Genomic DNA, 23,489 nt, shown 5'->3' with positions numbered 1-23,489 from the left:
TTGCTGGTCACCAGGTCATGCTGGTAGTCAGAGCTGGGGTTCAGGTTTTCTCCATTTCAAAGTTAAGTCCCTAGAAGCTCTGTGACTCTCAGTCGAATGTAAACTCCACAAGGATAAAGACTGTTTTGGGCTCTACAGGGTCAGTGAATGTGGGGATTGGGTAGAGGGTGTGTGATGGGGGCAGTTAGGGATCTGTATTCAGAGGGCTCCGTGGTCTTGGGAGCATCGGGAAATTGTAGGGGAACCAGAAGAGCAGGTGGACAGGCAGCATTCCTCCTCCTCCACTTATAGCCTGCACCTCCTCTTATTCTACCTTTTCCTCCTCCCAGGGCCCTGAATTGGAGGGATCCAGTTTCCAGTAAGGCCCCCGCCCTACCCAGCTGGGAAATGTCCCTGCCCAGATACTGCCGGGAGGGCAGGAGGCGGGCTGACAGAGCAGCTGGAGCCAATCAAGAGGAAGGCCCAGGGACAGGAAGGGACACCTGCTGCTTGCCCTGCCTCCTCCCCCAGCTCACCTGAGGACCAGCAAAGACAGCTAAACCGCCTTCTGGATTTTCCTTCTGGGCTTTCTGCCGCCCCACCTTCACCGCTGCTTTCCTCGGACCCTATGGCCCCGCACCTCTGCCTACAGGTTAGTCCTCAGCCTGTGCCTCCTTGAGATGCGGGACCTGGGGGGTGGGGAGCAAGGAAGAGCCCGGTGTACGCTGCCCTACCCCCAACCTTTGCCCTGAACTCCCGGACAAGTCACTGGTAGTCCTTGGGGCTGTCAAATAAAGATGATGAGAGCTGCCCTTCCTCGTGCACCTCCCAGGGCTGCCGCGAGAGGAGATGCGGGTAAGGTCTGTAGAGACAAGAGGTACACACCTCCTCTTCCCACCCCTTTCCCACCTTCAGGACTTAAGGGCTCTGTTGGGGAGCTGCAGCCATGCCTCCTTGGATAAACCCCGGGACAATTGCTGACTCCTCTCTGGTGGGAGCCCTCCTGGGTGGAACTTGGAACTCAGAGCTTCGCACCCGTCTCTTGTATTCTGGGGCAGCCATCAGTGTTGTTGAGGATGTTTCTCCTGACATTCAACTTCTTCTGGCCTCTGGGCAAACTACCCCCCACACTGCTCCTTATTCTTCCCCTCCCTCCTCCACTTGGGAGTCCTCAGACACCTAAACCGGGCTCTTGTGGACCCCCTGAACCTTCTCCAGGCAAAACACTCCCAGATCTTTTAACCCAGCATGCTCTCATGGTCACCAAGCCCTTCCCCACCCTGGCTGGCAACATTTATTAAGCACCTGCTATGTGCCAGGCACTGTTCTAGGTGCTAGGGATGCAAAGAAAAGTCAAAGCCCATCCCTGCCCTCAGGGAGCCCCCTATTTAGTGACACTCTGGTTTATCCAAATCCTTCCTAAGTGGAGGTGCCCAGATGAGGTGGGGCAGAGGATGGCAGGACTCTCTTCTCCCCTTCAGTCATCCAAGCAACAAATATTCCTTCCTAAATGATCCAAAACTATCCCTTTAATAAGAAGGTCTAGATTTTGGCTAAGGACCCAAGTCAAGCTTTTCAGCCAACAGGGTCAAGAATTCACCTCCTGGGGTAGCTAGGTGGCGCAGTGGATAGAGCACTGGCCCTGGGTTCAGGACTACCTGAGTTCAAATTCAGCCTCAGACACTTAACATTTACTAGCTGTGTGATCCTGGGCAAGTCACTTAACCCCAATTGCCTCACTAAAAAAAAAAAAAGAATTCACCTCCTTCCCCTTCTTTCAAAATTGGGACACTTGCCTTTTTCCCACGGTCACCCCCATCCTCCACCTCCCTACCCCCTGTCTTCTCAATGCCATGAGACATGGTTAGTCAGGGTTGGAGTCCTGGGCACTTGATGAGGTCCGCCTTCTGTTTTCTTATCCTCTCTTCTTTGAAGGCATGCATCAATCAGTAAACATTTATTTAGCACCAACTCTTTGCCAAGCAAAATCCTGACCAGGCTCTTCCCGTCCTCCAGCAGCCTATCATGTGAATGACTTGTAAGTCTGAGCGAATTGTAAGATTGTAAAGTAAATAAAAAGTAATTGTATGTAGTGGGGGCAGGGGAGACCAGCACCTGGGCAGGCAGGAAGAGGGTGGAGGGATCAGGAAAGGCCTCCTATGGGAGGTCACCTGGATTCTAAGAGGCAGAGATGTCAGGTCTGGGGGGAAGCAGCCAGTTCAAAAGTACAGAGATGAGATGGAACAGCAGGAGAGCCGGCTTGGCTGGAACGTGGTCTGTGTGGACAGTCATGTGTAATCATGCTGAAAGGTCAGTTCTGACCAGATCACGGAGGGTTTTACATGCCAAACACCATTTTATATGTTTTACTGATGACTGGGGGCCAAGCATGGGAGACCGCCACATACTGGACACTGAGCTAAGCATTGGAACCACGCCCACCCTCCAGTCTACTTCTAGAAACAACATATAAATAAATACGACCAAGCAAGACGTGCCCCGTGGAGATGGAAGCTAATGGGGGAAGGGGGAGGCTTCCATCCAAGAAGATAGAGGGAGAGGCCAGTGAATTTATGAGAAGGCTCATTACCCAAAAATTCTTGCCAATTCAGCTGGCTTGTACTTTAGTAGTATAAGCTACTAAACTGCAAAATCTTGTTTGTTTTAGAAGACCATTGCAATGGTCCAGGCAAGAGGTTCTGAGGGCCTGAATTGGGGTGGGAATTGGGGAAGGGGTGGCTTCAGAAATGGAAAAAAAGTGATGGAGGCAGTGGACTGACTATGCCAGAGAATCTGAGAATTGGAAGGGGCCAGCACTGTACTCAGTACAATCCATAGCTGAAAGGAATCCCCACTATAAGATACCAGAGTAGTCAAGACATCATCCAGTGATGTCATTGGTCCTCTTTGAAAAAGAAGGACAGAGGGGGCAGCTAGGTGGCGCAGTGGATAAAGCACCAGCCCTGGATTCAGGAGGACCTGAGTTTAAATCCAGCCTCAGACACTTGACACTTACTAGCTGCGTGACCCTGGGTAAGTCACTTAACTTGCCCCACAAAAAAGAAAAGAAAAAGAAAAAGGACAAACAACCACCAGACAAGTGGTTGTCCAGCCTCAAGATGTCCCAGGAGGGGGAGCTCTCGTGGCAGTCCCTCCACACCCACCCTGGGACAGCCAGACCACCTTGTTAGGAATTGTTCCTGCTAACCATCCTCAATAGGCCTCTTTGCGATTTCTGCCCCCACCCCTAGGGCTCCTGACTCTGTCCTCAGGGCAAACAGAACAGGGCTGATCCCTCCTTCACCTCACAGTCCTTTGACCACAATTCTCATCTCCCTCACTGAGTCTTCTTTCTTCGGGCTAAACAGGACCAGCTCTTTCAAGTGACCCTCCTCTGTCCTGAAGGAGGCTGTTTCCCAGCCTGCTTGTCTTCCTCTGACCACTCACCAAGGGATCAATGTCCTTAAACCCTCATGCCCAGAACAGAGCACCACACTCCAGACAGTCAGCAGGATAGAGAACAGAGGGCTCCCTCCCCTCTTCTCAAGGCAGCCCAAGATCCCATGAGGTTTTGGTGGCTATATCACACTCCTACTCAGCTTGCAGTCCACTAACACCCCCAGATCTTTTTCAGAACAATCATCTATCCATACCTTCCTCTATTTAAACTGTGAAGTGAATTTTTTGTAACAAAGTGTAAGACTTCACATTTACTTCTTACATTCAGGGGCAGCTAGGTGGCACAGTGGATAAAGCATTGGCCTTGGATTCAGGAGGACCTGAGTTCAAATCCAGCCTCAGACACGTGACACTAGCTGTGTGACCCTGGGCAAGTCACTTAACCCTCATTGCCCCACAAAACAAAACAAAAAACAAAGACAACTTCTTACATTCAGACCGATGCTCTAGCCTGAGTGACTACCATTCAGTGTGTTAGCTCTGTCTCTCTCACTCAGTCATTCACTCTCTTATCCCTCCTCTCTCCTCTCTCTCTCTCTCTCTCTCTCTCTCTCTCTCTCTCTCTCTCTCTCTCTCTCAATTCTGAGCCACTTGCAAACTTGCTGAGCATATTATCACTGCAGATATTATTCAGATAATTGACTTTAAAAATTCAGCACAGAGCCAAATCCAGATCCCTGGTGTGGCCTACTGGAAACCTCCTGCCATGGTAACATGGAACCATTAACAGTTACCTGCTCTTGGAACCTGGCCACCCAACTAGTTCCCTATCCATTTGGTCCATAGCTCTCCATATTCTCCACAAGAATAGCATAAGACACTTCATCAAAAGCCTTGCTAATAGCTAAATAAACTCTACAGTATTCCCTTCACCTACTCCTGGAATAACTATGTCAGAAAAGGAAAGGAGACCAGTGTGACCCGATCTATGCAGCCATCTCTTGAATGATCTTTCTAGAATTTTCCCAGGAATCCAAGACAAGCTCACTGGCCTATGATTTATCGACTCCATTCTCTTCTTTAAAAAAAAAAAACCAGAATATTTCCATACACTCTACTACTAGGCCTGCATCCAAAAGAGGAAAAAGACTCAACTGCACAAAAGTATCTATAATCCAAAAAATGGAAGCTAAGGGGACATCCATGGTGGCGTCATGTATGACAGAGTCATGAGATATTATTTGACTATAAAAAATGACAAAATGGACAATTTCAGAGGAAACTGAGGCAACTTCTATAAAGTGATACAGAATAAAGTTCATAGAACTAGAAGAACAATTTATACAACAATAACATCATAAGGAAAAGCAGTTTAAAAGCCTTTAGAACTCTGATTAGTGCAATGATAAACCGTTACGCCAGAGGACTGAAGGCCACTCATGCTATCCATTTCCAGGAGTGATGCACTTAAAATGAACAACGAGGCAGACATTTTTAGATGTAGTCGATGTGGGGACTTGTTTTGCTGGACTGTGCATACTGTGCATATTTATTCTGAGGGGTTTTTTTCATTGTTCGTTTATGAGGAGGGGAAGCGGGAAGGACAAATAATTGTGTGTAAAATCAAAAGAAGAGCAGGACATTTAGCCAGTTCCAGTCTTGTCATCTCTCCCATTTTCCATGATTTTTCAAAGTCTTCCCCTCTACCAGCCATTTGGGGAATCCAAAGATGGAGGTCATGTTAGCCTGACATTCGTTCGAGGGTAACTGGGAGTTCTCTCACTATCTCCTCACCTATCTTAGGTATCAATTTCCTATTGGCCATGTCTGTTCTTTCATATCCAGTATACATGAACTAAGCAAGAGGGAGAGGAATCAAGATGACCCTGAGGTCATGAGCCTGAATGACTGGGAGAATGGTAGGAAGTTTTCCAACAGAAAAGAGAATTTCATGAGAAGAAAATTCTAGAAAGATCATGAGAAGAATTGGGGTGAAAAGATAATGAGTTCTGGTTTTGGACATGTTGAGTTGGATACATCTATGGGACATCCAGTTCTAGATGTTGAAAAGAACCAGTTAATGACAAGGGACTGAAGCTCAGGAGAACATAGGGACAGATGGGTAGATCTGGGAGTCACCTGCCTAGAGATAATAATTGACCCTGTGATAGTCACCAAGTAAAAGTATGGAGAGAAACAAGGGCCCAGGTCAGAACTTTGGGGGACATTCACGGTGAAGGAGTGTGATGTAAATGGAGATCCAGCTAAGGGGACTGAGAAGGAGCGATCAGTCAGGTAGGAGGCAAACAAGGAGAGGGCAGTGTTCCAAAAACACAGAGAGGAGAGAGGAAATGGTTATCCATGTGCCAATGGCTGCAGAGAGCTCAAGAAGGATGAAGATTGAGTAAGGCCATTAGATTTACCTATTAAGAAAGATCACCAGTAACTTTGGAGAGAATAGTTTGGGTTAAATGTTGAGGTTGGAAGTCAGGTTGGAAAGAGTTGAGAAATGAGTGAGAGGAGAGGAAGAGACAAGAAGTGCAGACAGCTTTGGGGGGGAGGGGCAATGAGGGTTAAGTGACTCACCCAGGGTCACACAGCTAGTTGAGTGTCAAGTGTCTGGGGCTGGATATGAACTCAGGTCCTCCTGAATCCAGGTTGGGTGCTTTAAAGCTGCTCCCAGACAACTTTTTTTGTGAAAGGGAGAAGACTTTGAGGAGATGGTAGAGTCGAATAAGTTTTTGGTTTGTTTTCTCACCCCCTGGGTTAGGAGAGAAATGAGTGTGTAGGTAGCAAAGAAATAGCCAAGAGGCAGTGAGAGACAAGATTAGAAAGAGGAGGGAATGATGGGGGGGGGGGTGCTTCTACTGGAGAAGATGGGATGGAACAGGAACATTCGTGCTTGTAAGGGGGTCTGCTTTGGCAAGGAGAAGGGCTACTTTAAAGAAAAATTCCCCCCTACCCTTTGAGAAAGCAAGAAATGTGATACCCACTATACATATGAAGTTATACAAAACATTTCCACATGTCATGTGGCAAAAAACAAACAAACAGGAAAATTAAAATGTAGATGCTTTAACTGCATTCAGAGTTCATCAATTCTCTCTCTCTGGAGGCTTGATAGCATTTCTTATCATAAGTCCTTTGGCATTGTCTGAATCGTTGTATTGATCAGAGTAGCTGAATCTTTCAAAGCTGATTATCTTTACAATGCTGTTGTTGTTACTGTGTACAATGTCCTCGGTTCTGCTCACTTTACTCTGCATCAGCTCATTTAGGTCTTCCCAGGTTTTTCTGAAACCATCTCCTTTGTCCATCTTACAGCACAGTAGTATTCCATCACAATCATATACCACAACTTGTTCAGTTATTCCCCAATTAATAAGTATCCCTCCAATTTCCAATTCTTTGCCACCACAAAAAAGAGCAGCTATATTTTTCTACATATGGGTCCTTTTCCTTCTCCTTTAATATCTTTAGGATACAAACCTAGTATCAGTATTGCTAAGTCAAAGGGTATGCATAGTTTTATAGTTGAGAAGGGCTACTTCTTCAGAGACTGGAGTGAAGGGAGAGATGATGAGAATATGTCAGGGAGGTATAAGATGAGAGGGAAGAAAAGGTAGCTTAAGATGAATGATCTTGGGGGCAGCTATATGGCACAGTGGATAAAGCACCAGCTTTATCCAGGAGGACCTGAGTTCAAATCCAGCCTCAGACACTTGACACAATAGCTGTGTGACCCTGGGCAAGTCACTTAACCCTCATTGCCCTGCCAAAAAAAAAAAAGAATGATCTTAATTTTCTCAGTAAAGGTATGAGGTGAGGTTCTCAGCTGAGAAGTGGAAGGCTGGAAAAGAGAAGAGAAAGTTGGAAAGAGCCATTGAGGAGAGAAGACTAGGGAAAGAACACAGCAAGAATCAAAGGATTAGCATGCTGCATTAAGGACCCAGTTAAGATTAGGCCACAGATTACAGTTGGATGGCTTCCTGATCTCCCATAGGAACTAATAGGATGGACAAGGGATATGAGGCTAGAGGACAGTCTGGAGGTGAACTAGTCAGCCCCAAGATCAAGATTGGAAGAGAAGGAAGTGAAATGACAGCAACAGAGATACTCTGGGGATGAAGGGAGGCAGGGGAAGGAGATCCTGACTGGCAGAATACGTGTCAGAGGAGTGAGGTGGAGGGACAGATGGAATGATGGGAGGTTAGGATCCAGATCCTGTATGTGTGATCCTCCCCTGGTGTGGCCAGGGTAGAGGCAGGGAGGAGGAAGGCATGGTAGATGAAGAGACTGGGGAATTGGGGAGGGGGGCCAGGGCATTTGAGGGATCACCTACCTGTGTGTATATTGAAGCCTCCCAGTATAGCAGTAGAGTCAGGGTGGTGAGGAAGATGGCTATTCAGGAACCAAATTCGCCACAAAAGAGGCCAGAATGATCTTGGAACCGGTAGATAATAGCTACCAGGCTATGGAATGGGTGACAGATTTGGCCAGCACGAGCCTCAGAGGAGATGGGCTTTCTGAGGCGCGGCAGCAGAAAGAGGGTCTGGGGATGACAATGGGGAGCAAAGATAATTCTGACTCTCACCTGAGGGAAGGTGTAGCCAGTGCAGGAAAGGATGGCCGTGGACGCCATGTCTTGGAGGGGAGCAAGGCCTCAGTGAATTCCAGAAAGGGGAAGGATCGGGAGAGGAGCAGTTCTCCAAGTCAGGTCTGGGGGGTCCTGCAGGTCCCCGGGACTTTTCAGGGGGTCTATGACATCCAAACCATTTTCATAACAATGCCAAGATTTTCATTTTGAATAGAATAAATAGCAATTGCTATAAGCCGCATCAATAAAAGTTCTTGGGGGGGAGGGATCAGATTTTTAAGAATGTAAAGGGCTCTGGAGACCTGAGAGTCTGCAGACCCCTGGGTCTGAGGAAGAAGCCTGAGCTGAAGGTGAGTTTGTTTGTGCATCAGGGCTTCCCGAGGGCCCTTTGTCGGGGAGGGGCCTCTCAGATGTGGGCATCTGGCTTCACCCTCTGTCTTCCCGTCTCGTTGATCAGGAGCTCTTGCGCATTTTGTTTTCAGGCCCTGGGTGGGCATTAGGGGCCCAGTCCTAAGTGTAACACCTGACAAGTGCCTGCAATTGGCCAGGTCTGTGCCCCTGGAGATGGGTCCCTTCCCCTTGGGGGTGGGGGGCAAGGGGGCTCCAGATCTCTGGGTGCTGAAGAGTTACAATGCAGCCCCGCGGAGCTGGTGGTGACAAGAGGCAGCTGAGGTCATGGGAGTGGCCTGAGGCTCAATGAGCCTTTATTCCAGGCACTGCTGGGGACACTGCTGTGAGCACAGCTTTGGAACTGTCCAGATGAAGGAGCCAGGACACTGGGATCTTGAAAGGTGGGGAGAGGGGCTGCCGGGAGGATGGGAGAGGGGCTGTCGGGAGGACGGAAGGGGGCAGGGGCATTGGGCAAAGGGATCCCTCCAAGGGCCTCAGGGAGGGGGGATGGTCCCGAGAGAAGAGAGCAGAGCTATACACCAGGAATGAGAATCCAGGGGGCGAGGACACGGCTAGCCAGGGCCAGGACCCCTAGAGATGGGCCCTCTCAGGAGCCAGATCTCATCTATGCCTCTGTCTTCCCAGGTGACAACACGGAGCTCATCTGTTTGCCTTCCTAAGTGACAATGACTCTGCTGCCGACTGTGCAGAGGGACTTGACCCACAGGACCTAGGCCAGCTGTGGGGGAGGGGAGCCATGAGGCTAAGCCCCTGAGTCCCGCAAGTCTTCCAGAGCCCCCTCCCTGCCCCTCCTCTCTAGCTCCAGCCTGGCCCCCAAGCGCAGCTGCAGTAGATGGCCCAGTTGGAAGCAGCCCCTGGCCTGCAGCAGCATGGGGTGCCTATGCCCGTGAGCGTGGAGGGGGCCCCCAATGTCCTGGAGGAGCACGTGGAACTGTGGTGGTCCCAGGAGCCCCGGCGTGCGGCCCTCTGCTTCTCCGTGGCTGTGGGGCTGGTGGCAGGCTGCGGGGCTGGCGGGGTGGCCCTGCTCTACTCCACCAGCAGCCGCTCAGGAGAGTGGCGCCTCGCCACGGGCACCGTCCTCTGCCTGTTGGCCCTGCTGGTGCTGGTGAAGCAGCTGCTGGGCTCTGCCGTGCAGGACATGAACTGCATCCGGCAGCCCCGGCACGTGGCCCTGCTGCGCAGTGGGGGAGGAGCGGACAGTCTCATGGTCCTGGTCAGCGGCCTGGTGCTGCTGGTCAGTGGCCTAGTGCTCATTGGCCTGGCTACTTCCTCCACTTCTACCCCTGGCCCCAGCCCCAGCCCAGCCAGGCCCCTGACCACTATGCTAACTGCAGGCATTGTCCTGGGCGCCATGGGGGCCCTCCTGCTGTTAGGAGTGCTGCTGTATCAGGTGGGAATGGGAGGCCGCTGCCTCCTGCCCACCTCGGCTACCGCCTCTGGTCGAGGCCGGAGGCTAAGGGGCAGCAGCATCTTCAGCATCTCTGGACGGCTGCCAACCACACCCAGCATCGCCAACCTCCTCTGACTGAGCCGCAGCAGCAACTGAACCCCCCTGGACTTTCACTGGTAACGTCCAGGTCCAGCTACCAGCCTCTACCCTCTGCCTCCACCTCATTGGGACGCCCGTACCACGAGGAGCCACCTTCTTGTCTTCAGCCTTCAGCCTCTACCTCCACCTCCTGCTATCCTCTGACCTCCAATACTTACCTCCAGGACCCTTCCTCAGCCCCCGTCTCTGTTCTCCCATCTTCCGTCATCACTAACAGGTCTGACTTACATGTGGTCTTGGTGAATGTGGTCCTGCTTGGGCATGTGTGTTTTCTGTGATCAGAAGCCCCATTTCTGTCCTGCTGTCCCTTCCCCACACATGAAAACTCCATCCTTCTTGGGGATCACCAAACTTCCCACCTTCCAGCAGCCCCCTAAAAGTGGCCAAGGAGGAAATCTTCCATCCCAAGTCAGAGACTCCCTCTGGACCCCTTTAAATGTGATGATATTTGTAAAGCATTTAGCACAGCACCTGGCATATAATAAATGGTTAATAAATGCTTCTTACCCCACCCTACCTCATCTCAGAGACTCCCCCATGACTCCCATCCCATCCTCAGGAACTTCATTTGACACCCCCTCCACCCCGGTTCAGAGATTCCCCTCTGACTCTCTCCCCAGCTCAGAGACCCTCTATGACTCCACCAGCTCAGAGACCCTTCCCCCTCTGACCCCATTAACCCCTCTCATCTCAGATTAGGTTCCCAAATAAATGTGCTAGACAACACCATACAATGTGGTCCATATTTATGAAGCACTCCCATGCATCAGGTTCTTAGATCAGACCCACTTCTGGCCCTGGGGAGGACTCAGAAGGGAGATCTGACAGCCCTGGCTTGGAGTGAGCTAGGTTGCTTCAGGGAACCCATTGGAGAAGCACAAATCCAGAGCTTGGTGGAGCCTGGAGCATCACAGGTCTGGAATGGAGCTTTGAGATGTCCATCCAGGTGATGAGGACACAGACTGAACAAAGGGAAAGAGCCTTCCCAGGGTCACACAGGGAGCAAATGTCAGAGGTGGCAGCCCAACATATCATTAACATTAATTAGCAGCAGACTTTTTTTTTTTTGGTGAGGCAATTAGGGTTAAGTGACTTGCCCAGGGTCACATACCTAGTAAGTGTTAAGTGTCTGAGGCCGGATTTGAATTCAGGTCCCCCTGAATCCAGGGCTGGTGCTCTATCCACTGTGCCACCTAGCTGCCCCCAGCAGCAGACATTTTTAACTTCAGCTGTGTCCTCTGGGGCCAAACTACATATTAATGAATGCCATGAAAACTTTTCACATTCTTGAAGACAGTGGTCATGCAGCACCCCCAGCTTTCTCTTCTGTTTCAATGTTAAATATGACTATTATCGAATGACTTGACCCACTGAGTTGTTCTTTAATGGGCCAACATCAATGCAAAAGCTGGTGTCTAATAGAGTGCCCCAGGAATCTCTGCTCCTTAACATTTTTATCAGTGGCTTAGATAAAGGCATAGATGGCATGCTCCTTTTATTTTCAGACAACACAAAGCTGGAAAGAATAGTTAACACCCAGAATGAGAGAGTCGGGATCCAAATATAGATCATTCAGCTATGGTATCCAACTGAATCTAATAAGACAAAGTTTAATAGGACTGGACATAAAGTCTTGAACTTCTGTTTTAAAAAATAATTAAAATTATAATTTGCACAACTATAGTATTAAGGAAACGTGGTTAGACAATAGTTCTGTAGGGAAAAAGAAAAGATCCAGGGGGATGGATAAGTGTTCAATGAATATGAACAAACAGTTCCCAAAAGGATTACAAACTATTGACAACCATATAAGCAAACACTCCAAATCACCAATAAGAGAAATGCAAGTAAAAACAACTCTAAGACTTTACGTCATAATCAGAAAATTGGCAGATCGACCCAACCTAGATGGCAGTAGTCAATGTTGGAAAGGCAATGGAAAGACAGGCACACTCATTCAGGAATGGTGGAACTCTGAATTGGTTCAACCATTCTGGAGAGAAATTTGGAAGCATGCAAAGAAAATAACTAAAATGTCCACAGGCACTGACCCAAAGATCCCACTACTAGGCACACACACATACCAAGGAGGTCAGAGACTAAAAGAAATATTCCACAGACATCAAACTATTCATAGCATCTTTTTGTGGTAGCAAAGAATTGTAAACAGATTCCCTTCCACTGGGGAATGGCTCAACAAATTAAGGTCCATGAATATAATGGAATCTTGCAGGGCTAGAAGAAATTATGAGCATGACAAATTCAAAGAAGCATGGGAAAACTTCCAGGAACTTCTCCCACTAGATTATTTCACTTGGGGATCTCATCAGCTTCCATGGTCTCAATTCTCATCTCTATGCAGATATATTTCATATCTACTTGTGCAACCCTAACTTCTCTCCTGACCTTCAGTCTCACATCTCCAACTGCCTTTTAGATGTCTTGTACCAGACCATAGACATCTTAAACTCAACCTGTCCTAAACTGAACTCACCCCCTTTCCCAGAAAGCCCTCCCCTCTTCCTATCTCTTCATACTGTCCAAGGCACCACCACCTTCCCAGTCACCCAGACTCGAAAACCCAGGTGTCATCCTTGACTCCTCACTCTCATTCCCTACATCCAATTTGTTTCCTAGCCCTGTCAATTCTACCTTTGTAACATTCCTCTCTGGTGCCTCTCTCCTCTGATACTGTCACCACAGTAGTGCAGCCCTTATCACCCCACCCCTGGACCATTACAATAGCTGCTGGGGGGGGGGGAGGGCGTCTCCCTGCCTCAAGTCTCTCCCCATTCCAATTCTTCCTCCACTCAGCTGTCAAAGTGATCTTCCTCAAGCATAGTTGTGACCGTATCGCTGTCCTTAACTTCAGTGGCTCCCTATTACCTTCAAGATCAAATATAAAGGGGCAGCTAGGTGGTGCAGTAGATAAAGCACCGGCCCTGGATTCAGGAGTACCCGAGTTCAAATCCAGCCTCAGACACTTGACACCTACTAGCTGTGTGACCTTGGGCAAGTCACTTAACCCCCATTGCCCACCCCCCCACACACACACATACACAAAAGATCAAATATAAAATCCCCTCTTTGGCTTTCAGCACCCTTAATAAAGTCTCTGTCCTACTCTTATACTTTACATTCCTCTGATCCAGGTGCACTGGCCACCTTGCTGTGGCTTAACTACAATGCTCTATCTCCCTGCTCCCTACTCCCTACTCCTTGTCTCCTCTGCATGGAATTCTCTCCCTCCTCATATCCACCTCCTGTCTTCCTTCAAGTCCCAGATAAAATCCTACCTTCTACAAGAAGCCCTTCCCAAACCTTTCTTCTGTTGAGGACCACCAGTTTGTCCTGTTTACACCTCCTTTGTACATAGTTGTTTGCATTTTGTCTCTTCCTTTAGACTGTGAGCTCCTTGAGGGCAGGAACTGTGATTTTTTTCCCTTGTTTCTCTGGTGCTTAGCACATAACAGGTATTTAATAAATGCTAGTTTAACTAACTAATGTAAAGTTAAATAACCAGAACCAGAAAACAATATCCACAATGACTACAACAATGTAAATGAAAAAAAGAACCACAGCAAAAAAAAAAAGAAAAGAAAAGAAAAGGAAAAAAAAGGATAAATGCTTGTAACTCTAATGACTGGTTGGTCCTGGAGAAGAGACAAGAAAATACAACTCCCAGCCTTCTATGCAGAGGCAGAGGGTTATGGGCACGGATCACTGCATATCCCAGTTAATATGTTGGTCAGTTTTGCTGAACTGGTTTTGTGTTTTTTTTTTATTTGTTCTTCGTCACATGGGATTGTTCTCTGGGGAGAGGAGGAGGAAGGGCTATATTTGTAAATGAAGGTGATAAAAGAAATCAATAAAATTAAATAATTAATTTGGAAGGCAATGGGGCAATAAGTGGAGTCAGGTGGGGCGTTAACCAGGTGCTATTTGGAGTGGTGATTACCCAAATAAACACACCAATCACCACCTCTCACTGCCACTGGCTCATTTCATTGTTAAGTCTCTCCTGAGGTCAGCACCAGTCTGGAGCATGGGGATCTCAGGTATCATTAGCTGCAGTAATTAACTCTCTAGTTGGCTCTGCCACCTTCTCAGCCTGAGCTTAGTAAAATCTGTGTCTTGTGGGTGAGCTTCCCGGCTCAATCTCCAACTGTGGATTTATTTATTTCTTGTCAATGGCTGAACCTTTTAATGGCAGTCTCATGTAGAATAGGAATAAAAATGAGCAGTTAAAGGAATAGTCTTCCATTTTCAGGGCACTGTGGCTCCCCTTCCATCAATTGGAAGGGAAATAAATCTTGGTTCTTTTCCAGGACATCATTCAGGAAAATGGGCTGGGCAGGTAGTGGGGGCTGGACTGATGTAGTCGTCCCAGCTCTGGTCTGCTCCCCTCTCCTGCCCCCTGCTTACCCAAAGGCATCTCTCCCCACATCCATGCAGGATCCCCCACTGCCAGAGCAAGGGATCTGTCATGCCCTGGCTGCCCCATTTCTCCTTCCCCATGGATTCTCCTCATCTGGTCTATGGGGCTTCATGTTAGAATAAAGTTTTTTCCATGGCCTAAAAAAAACCCTCAGAAACTTGGGGAGCTCTAGGTAACGACTGGGTTTCCATGGCAATGCTCCGGGGGAAGAGAGGATGATGACATAAGAAAAAGGTCTGGGGTTGGATGGACCTGTGCCAATGCCCAATCAGCAGGGTGAGGAGGCAGCAGAACAAAACTGGGTGTCATGTTGGGGTGCCATCTTAATAGAGACGGAGCTCTCAGGCCCTCTGCCCTCTGCCCCAGCCAGCCCTCATCTGGACATCTGGGCTCAGTTCTGAGTGGCTCTCATTAAGAAGAACATTGAGCAGCTGCAGTGTCCAGAGGAGGGGTAAGGGAAAGGTGAGGAGGGCCTTCCAGTCCTTCATTTGCACGACTGGTTCGAGGAACAGAGGTTGTGCAGCCCGAGAATACTCAGGAGACTGGTGGTGTATTCGTGTACTTGAAGGGCTCTGAGGAGGGATTGGCCTCCCAGTGGGCCAAAGCAGGCACAATTAGGAGAAGTCACAGGAGCTCAGTTTAAGTTTGATGTCAGGAAAACCTTACTAATGATTAGAGTTATTCAAAAGTAAAGGGGCTGCCTTGAGGGGCCTCCTTCTAATGCAGAGCAACATAATTATTAATAATAATGATAGCTAGCATTTATATAGCAATTGAAGATTTACATAGCACTTTGCAAATATTATCTCAGTTTATCCTCACAAAAATCCTGAGAAGTAAGGTGCTATCTTATAGATGAGGAAACTGAGACAGAGGTTTGGTGACTTGCCCAGGGTCACACAGCTAGTAAGTGTCTGAGGCTGGATTTGAACTCAGGTCTTCCTGACTCCAAGGCCAAGGCAGGGGGTCTATCCACTACAAGAGCTATATCTGAAGCCAGAAAATCCCTGATTTCAAATCCTGCCCCTGGCATTTAGCAGTCTTGTGATCATGGGCAATTCACCAGACCTCTCTCAGTTTCCTTACTGCCTCAGTTTCCTCACTGGTAAAGAAAGGATAATAAGGGGCAGCTAGGTGGCACAGTGGATAGCGCACTGGCCCTGGAGTCAGGAGTACATAAGTTCAAATCCGGCCTCAGACATTTAACACTTACTAGCTGTGTGACCCTGGGCAAGTCACTTAACCTCAATTGCCTCACTAACAAAAGAAAGAAAGAAAGAAAGAAAGGAAGGAAGGAAGGAAGGAAGGAAGGAAGGAAGGAAGGAAGGAAGGAAGGAAGGAAGGAAGGAAGGAAGGAAGGATGGATAATTATCCTTGCCTCAAGGTGAGGTATGTGTAGAGGCCCCTAATTATTATTAACTGGAGGCATTTGAGCAAAGGCTGGATGCAATCCAATCCAATAAGCATTTATTAATGTAACCCCTGAACCAAAGCCTGTTGGTACAGGATTCTCCCTATAGGTGGAGGTGACCTTCCTGCCCTGTGTGAGGGGTGGGTAGGAATTGTCCAGAGGTGAGGGCTTCAGGTCTCAGACAGTCCTGCTTTGGGATTCTCTGAGCAAGGGTCTTCTTTGAGCATTTATTCAGTTGACTTCCAACTTTAAGAGAGAAGATGGAGGGGCAGCTAGGTGGCGCAGTGGATAGAGCACTGGCCCTGGATTCAGGAGGACCTGAATTCAAATCCAGCCACAGACACTTAACACTTACTAGTTGTGTGACCCTGGGCAAGTCACTTAACCCCAATTGCCTCACACACAAAAAAAAAAATTTAATTTTAAAAAAGAGAGAAGATGGAAGAGACCACCTTGAATTCAGGTTGCTGAAGAAAAAGACCCTGGGAAAACCTGAGAAGAGCCAATAGTCTATCACATCCCTCTCCCCAGCTTGCTACACTAGAGGCTTCTGGGAGGTTTCCCTAGTTGACATCTAGGCCCCTTTCCCTTGCTTGAGCTAAGTTATCTTGATCCTAATGGGAAAATGCCTTCATTCTGTCCTGTCTGGTATCTATTCATCTATATACATGCCTTCTCTGATCTCTGTTTGCTATGATTTGGAAAAATCTTGGCTAATTGCTATACTCATCGTAGAACTGACATTTGGTTCGAAAGGGCTCAAGCAATCAAAAGTTAGTTCAAACATGATCGTATGCCCGAGTCTAATCATATTTAAGGAAGCAGATAGATCTATATCTAGCCTGGTATTCCTCTCCAGCCCCAGTCTCCTACTACCCCTCCTGGCAAGAATGAAAGTCTAACCTGGAGAAGGGTGGGGGAAGAAGAGGCTAGAGATATCGTTTCTGCCTCACTTCAGCCCACTCAGCACCTCTGCATTCCAAGCATTGTGCTAAAAGCTGAGGATACCAGTGCAAGAGGGTCTCGACCCTCAAGGAACATACATTCCAAAGTGGGGAGAAGAGAACAGTATGTATGTATGTGTATGTGTGTGTATGTATGTGTATATATATATATATATATATATATATATACACACACACACACACACACACACACACAATATATATATATACAGGCAGTTTTGAGGGGAGGCACTTTTAGTGGAGCGCTGGGAAAGACCTCTCAGAGAAGGTGAGATTTGAGATGTCTAGATGCGAGGAGAGAGAATGTTCTGTAGTTGAGTGTTTTGTTCAAGGAAAAGCAAGGTGGTCGGTGTTTCTGGATCTTGGAGGGCATGGAGAGAAGTAAAGTCTAATTAATATGGAAAGGTAAAAAGAGACCAGCTTGTAAAGAATTTTCAACTCCAGTGCTGTTTATTTTTTTTTCCTAGAAGTAATAGGGAGCCACTGGAGTTTTTATTGTAGAGGGAGGTAAAACTGTTTTAGAAGAATCCCTTTGGTGGCTGTATGGAGGATGGGCTGGGGTAGGGAGAGACTTGAAAGAGGGAGACCCACCAGCAGCTATTGCAATGGTCCAGGGGTTAGGTGACAAGGGACTGTATCAGGGGGCATATTTGAGTGACATTACAAAGGTGGAAATGACACCATTTAGCCATTGGGAAGTAAAAACCAGAGAATTTGAAGGGAGAGGATTATCAATTAGAGAGAAGATAGAAAGGTGAGCAGCTGAGTAAGCCTTAAAAGAAACTGAGGTTCTAGGGAGGAGATGGGTGAGCGGGACATGTGCTCCAGGTATGGGCCCAGCTAGTTCAAAGGCATGGAGATGAGAGATGGAGTCAAGCAGTTTTAACTGGAATGGTGAGTTTGAACAGGAAAGTCATGTGCACTAAGGTGACCTCAAACCAGGCAGAGGGAGGCTTTGGGGGTTCAGTTGAGGGGTTTGTATTCTGGCCTCTAGGCAAAGGTGGGAAATTATTCAGAGGAGATTGAGGTCAAGTACTGGTTGGACTGAATGTCTGAGTCCCCCTCTCAACTCCTTCCCCCATATCCAATGTGTAGCCAAGGCCTGTGAATTTCTCTTCTGCAGCATCTCTTGAACTCACCTCCTTCTCTCCTCTGACGCTGCCACCCCCCTGGTGCGGGTTCAACCTCATGACTGGACCATTGAAGTAGCCCCCTCCAAGACTGTGATTTGGGGAGCTTTTTAAGTTGGTTCGGGGGACCTCTGGCATTTGGGGGATCTTAAGGCCTTAGGGGGCCCTGAGCTCCAGACCAAGGGCCTAGCAGGCACAGGACCTGAGAGGAGGAGACTAGTTGTCTCCTTGGCCCTCCCTTCCCCCACAGCAGTTTCTATCCTCCAGGAAAGTCAGAGAGTCAGAGCAGCAGAGGGTGCCGCCCAAGCCAGCATTAGGTCAATGTCCACAAACCTTCCCTTTCCCCCCTCTGTTAGCTGGGCCTCTCTGCCAGCTTGCTCTGGCCTGGCCTGACCACACCCCCAGGTACGTGGACTCACTGCCCTCCAAGGTCACCAAGCCCTTCCAAGCCAAGGCCCGTTAGTGGACATTCTCCTGGATTCAAAGAGAACCAATGGAATTTTCCCACAAGCAATTTTACTGAAGAACTCAGGGACCAAATGACGGACGGTGACACAGGAGCCAAGAGCTTCCAGACCAAAGGTCTCTGATGCTCATTTCTGCCAAGCCTCCAACACTGACAGGAGCCTCCCTCCCTCTCCCATAGGCCCCAGGGGTGATAGAGCATGGGGCTTGGGAGTCAGGAAGACCTGGATGTGAATTCTGCCTTAGCTGCTTCCACCTCACTCACTGAAGGTCCCCATCCTTCAAATGAGGACAATGACAACTACAGTACTTCCTTTGCTGGATGGTTGGGAGGATGGAACACAAACACTAACTAGACTGTGTTCTCTCAGCATCGGTCTTTTTTTTTTTTTTTGGTGAGGAAATTGGGGTTAAGTGACTTGCCTAAGGTCACGCAGCTAGTAAGTGTTAAGTGTCTGAGGTCAGATTTGAACTCAGGTCTTCCTGACTCCAGGGCCAGTGCTCTATCCACTGTACCACCTAGCTGCCCCATCACCAGTCATTTCTGATCATGATTACCCTGCTTCCTCTTCTCTCCTGGTGCGGCTCCCAGGGCTGCTCCCAGAGGCTGCTCCCTTCCCCTCCCTCCTGCCTCAAGGCCTTCCCACTCTGGCTTTACAGGAGATACATACACACACACACACACACACACACACACACACACACACACACACACACACACACACACACACACACCACCACCACCACCACCACCACCACCACTACCATAGAATTGCAGACTCTCAAGGAATGAAGGAATTTTTAGAAGTCTTCTGTTCGAATCCGGGTCCTGGCTGCTCCATCCGGGCTGCCTACAAACACACCCAGGTCTCCCCTCCCTTGATCCATCCATCCCTGAGAGTCAGCATCCCATGGCTCTCCTCCCTCTGGGGGCCTGACTCCTTGAGAAGGCTGCCTACAATAGGCACCCTCTTCTCAGGGACATTTTCTTCTCTCTAAGTTTTTGGGACCTTGCTCTCTCCTGAGCCAGCTGACCCCTGCCTCTCCGTCTGTCCCAGTGTCCTTTGCTGAATCTTCATAGCACAAGGCTCTGTGCTGGGTCCTCTTCTCTTCTCTCTCTATGCTTCCTCACGCGGTGATCTCATCAGCTCCCAAGGATTCAATTGTCATCTTTATGCTAATGATTCTCAGGCCTATTTATCCAGCCTTAACCTCTCTCCTAACCCCCATTCTCAACTCTCCAACTGCCTACTGGACACCTCACACTGGATGTCCCCCAGACATCTTAAATTCATCACGTCTAAAATTGAACCAGGGCAAGTAGGTGGTGCAGTGGACAGAGCACCAGGCCTGGAGTCAGGAAGACTCATTTTCCTGAGTTCAAATCTGGCCTCAGACATTTCTTAGCTGTGGGACCCTGAGCCCGTCACTTAACCCTGTTTGCCTCAGTTTCCTCATCTTTAAAATGAGCTGCTAGGTGGCGCAGTGGATAGAGCACTGGCCCTGGAGTCAGGAGTACCTGAGTTCAAATCCAGCCTCAGACACTTGACACTTACTAGCTGTGTGACCCTGGGCAAGTCACTTAACCCCAATTGCCTCACTAAAAAAAAATTTAAAAAAAAAATGAGCTGGAGAAATAAATGGCAAAAACCACTCCAGGATCTTTGCCAAGAAAACCCTAAACGGGTCACAAAGAGTCAGACAGGACAGCGACAACAAAAACTTAACTCATTACCTGTCCCCCAAGACTAACCCTCTTCCTAACTTCCCTACTACTGTTGAGGGTACTACCTAGTCATCTAAGCTCTAGGTGACATCACTGACTGCTTACTCTCGACCCCCTCCCCCATATCCAATCCGTAGCCAAGGCCTGTGAATTTCTCTTCTGCAGCATCTCTCGAACTCACCTCCTTCTCTCCTCTGACGCTGCCACCCTGCTGGTGCGGGTGCACCCTCATGACTGGACCGTTGAAGTAGCTGCTGGAGGGGTCTGCCTGCTTCGGGTCTCCCACCACTGCAGTCCCTCCTCTATTCAGCTATCAGAGTGATCTTCCTAAAATGTAGGCCTGACCATGCCACCCACCAAGAATCCCAGTGGCTTGCTCTAGGATCAGATATAAAATCCTCTGGTTTTTTTTTTTTTTGTGGGACAATGGGGGCTAAGTGACTTGCCCAGGGTCACACAGCTAAGAGGGGTATGGTGTTTCATGTTGTCATGGGGCGCAGAGCACCCCAGAATTTCTCTGGGGCACACCGAGGAATCTTCTCCTTGAGAAACTAAACCAGAGGACAGATTACGCCTAGAGAGATAAACTGAACCAAATAGGACTGAGCTAGTTTGGGATTCCTACCCTTCATTCTGGTCTCCCTTACCCTGGGGAGATAAATTTGAGTGTGGCTGTGGCCTTTGTGTTCTGAAGAGGGATCCGTAGCCACCCCTCACCCAATTCCTTTAGTCACTACCAGTGGGGGATGGTCCTCCACTCCTCACCCAATTCCCCCAGCTACCACCAGTGGGGGATGGTCCTCTCTCACTAAAGGAACTTTTCACGGGCAGATGGTCCACCCTCATCAGTCCTCTATAAAAGTACCTTCCCGTCTCCTGTTCGAGGAGATTTGGTACCTCTGAGCCATGTGCTTGGTGCTAATCTCCCCATGAAAAGTCCAAGGATTTCTTTCATGGTTTCCCTCCCCCCACCCTTCCCTTCCCTTGCTCCTAAATAAACTATCACCTTATTCTAACTAAGTTTTGTGTGCAAGAGGGTGTAATTCTTTAAAGAGGAATTCCCAAGAACCCCAACTCGCACCAACCATACCCCATTTCCCACCATATCAATGTGAAAACATCTGGGGGCTTCCATTGACTCAGTATGAGTCAGCAAGGTCATGGGGCAGTCCGTAGAGCATGTGGGATTTGGGATGAAATTCTATTTCATTCAGAAAAGGCTTGTATGGTGCCTAAACAGTGCAAGTCACTAATTAAATAGTTACTCCCCCCAGGTTATGCTCTCCTTGGAGGGGGGGGGGAAGGGAGAGGAAGGGAGCAGAGTCTAATATATGTTTTTGGAGGTAATGTCCACAGAGGGGGATAAGACACCCCCCCCCATCCTTGGTCAAAGGACATCTTGCTTGAGGTGTGTGCTCACCTTTGGCCCCCATGTTTTCAGAAGGGTGTTGGCCTACATAAGCGTGTCCAGAAGAGGGAGCCCAGGATGGTGAGATGACCAGAGATGACCAGAGATCAGGAAGAGTTTGGAGATGTTTGGCCTGGAGCAAAGAACACTGGGGCAGGGGGGAGGGGGAGACATGAGATGTGTCTTCAAGTATTTGAAAAGCTGTCGGGTGGAAGACAGTGGGAGGCTGGGGGTAGGGCAGGGATCGAGTCTGGTGTCAGGACAAACTTTCCAACCACGAGAGCTGGGGCAGAGTGAAAGGGGCCAGCTCAGGACCCTGATGGCTTCAAGCAGCCAACCTTGGGCCGGGCTGAGCTAGGGCTGAGTCAAGTCAAAAAGAATTGATTAATCTGTGCTATTTACGTGTTGTGCCATGTGCTAGGAAGACAAAAAAAGGGGCAAAAGTCTCCTCTCTTGAGGAGCTCACAGTCCAGCAGGAGAAAACATGCAAACAACTGCAAAAACAGGATTTAGGTAGGATAGACTGGGGATCATCTCAGTGGGAAGGCAGCAGCATTAAGGAGATAGGAAGTGGGTTCTTGTAGAACGTGGGATTTTATCTGGGACACAAAGGAAGCCAAGAAAGCTAGGAAGAGGTGGAGACAAGGAGGGAGGGCATGCCAGGTCCAGAGGAAAGCTAGTGAAGATCCCCAGAATTGGGGATGGAGTGTTTTGTGCCAGGAACAAAGTCACTGGATTGCAGGGTTGATCAAGGAGAATATGGTGTAAGAATGCTGGAGAGGTTGGCAGAGACCAGGTCAGGAAAGGCTTTAAAAGCCAGAGGATTTAGGGGTGGCTAGGTGATGCAGTAGATAAAGCACCCACCCTGGATTCAGGAGGACCTGAGTTCAAATCCAGCATCAGACACTTGGCACTTACCAGCTGTGTGACCTTGGGCAAGTCACTTAACCCTCATTGCCCTGCAAAAAAAAAAGAAGAAAAAAAAGAGCACATGTACAAAAGATGGGAGCCAAGGCTGTGCAGGCGCTCTCTCAACCCAAAGCAGATTGCCATGTTCCACAGAACTGGCTAAGATTCTTCTCCGCTGCCGGATGCCTGGCAACCTATCTGGGACTTCAGGGAGCTTGCCTTCTGCTAGTGTAGACTTCAAGAACCAGGCAGAGGTCCCCATGCTTTAGAGGAGAAGGTGAGAAGGGGTAGAGAATCCTATAGCACAGCACAGCCCTGTAAGAGTCATGTTGGGGTGAGGCTGGCCACCAAGGAAGGGGCAGCACCACAGAGGGCCCATCCCACATCCTCAGGATCCTGCTAGTTAGCCCTTATCCCTCAGGCCCAGCACCAAGTGGGGCTCCTTCCACAGGAGCCTGAGCCAATCCCACCTCCTCCATCCAGGGGGCTGGGAGGGATGCAGGATCTCCTGCACGTCTTGTGCCCAGGTCCTAGCACTCAGAGTCCAGGGACATGGTGTCCAGAAACTCTCCTCCTCACCTGTGGGCAGTGAGATGCCAGCTGCCTCTGCCCTGGGGCAGCCATTACATAGATCATTGCAACTTTTTTCATTTCTATTTTTACTTCTATGGGGGTTGGGAGGATGCCAACAGATGAAAGCAAAAATTTAGAACTTCCCAGCCCTACTCTTACTTCTGCTTTCTCTGCCAATAATTTTGGTTTGGAGTAACCCAGTGCTTGGCCCTGAATTCCATCCTTGGGGGTTGAAAGTAGTGGAAGTGGGTGTGGCTGCTGGGTCTGGGGGGCCAGGCACAGGGAAAGCACTGGAGGATGGGTCCCTACTCTTTTAAACTGGAAGAAAGAGGTTGGAGTCTTCCAGCTCCAGTCCAGGAGCTGCCCTTTGAGTCCTGGGGAAATTCTAGGGCATGTCATAAAAGAGATGATTCATGAGTGCTTAGAAAAGGAAACTGTGACCCACAAAACCCAGCAGGGCCTCATCTAACATAGGGAGGGCCAGGTGAACCTCCCTGCCCTTTATCACAGACTCCTCAATCTCAGAGCC

The 23,489-nt window shown here is 48.8% G+C and overlaps 1 protein-coding gene across 1 annotated transcript; it reads left to right on the top strand.

The window, feature by feature from the left end:
* The first annotated feature begins 8,662 nt into the window (after positions 1–8,662).
* TMEM125 (transmembrane protein 125) lies at positions 8,663–10,441 on the top strand. Its single transcript, XM_043999515.1, has 2 exons — positions 8,663–8,766; positions 9,011–10,441. Exon 2 carries the CDS (start codon positions 9,219–9,221, stop codon positions 9,909–9,911), a length of 693 nt encoding a protein of 230 aa, XP_043855450.1. The 5' UTR covers positions 8,663–8,766; positions 9,011–9,218; the 3' UTR covers positions 9,912–10,441.
* The last annotated feature ends 13,048 nt before the right edge of the window (positions 10,442–23,489 follow it).

The sequence above is a fragment of the Dromiciops gliroides genome, chromosome 4 (genome assembly GCF_019393635.1).
Source record: "Dromiciops gliroides isolate mDroGli1 chromosome 4, mDroGli1.pri, whole genome shotgun sequence".
NCBI classification, from domain to species: Eukaryota; Metazoa; Chordata; class Mammalia; order Microbiotheria; family Microbiotheriidae; genus Dromiciops; species Dromiciops gliroides.
Note: the sequence above shows the minus strand (reverse complement) of the source record. Positions and strands in the feature narration are given on the sequence as shown.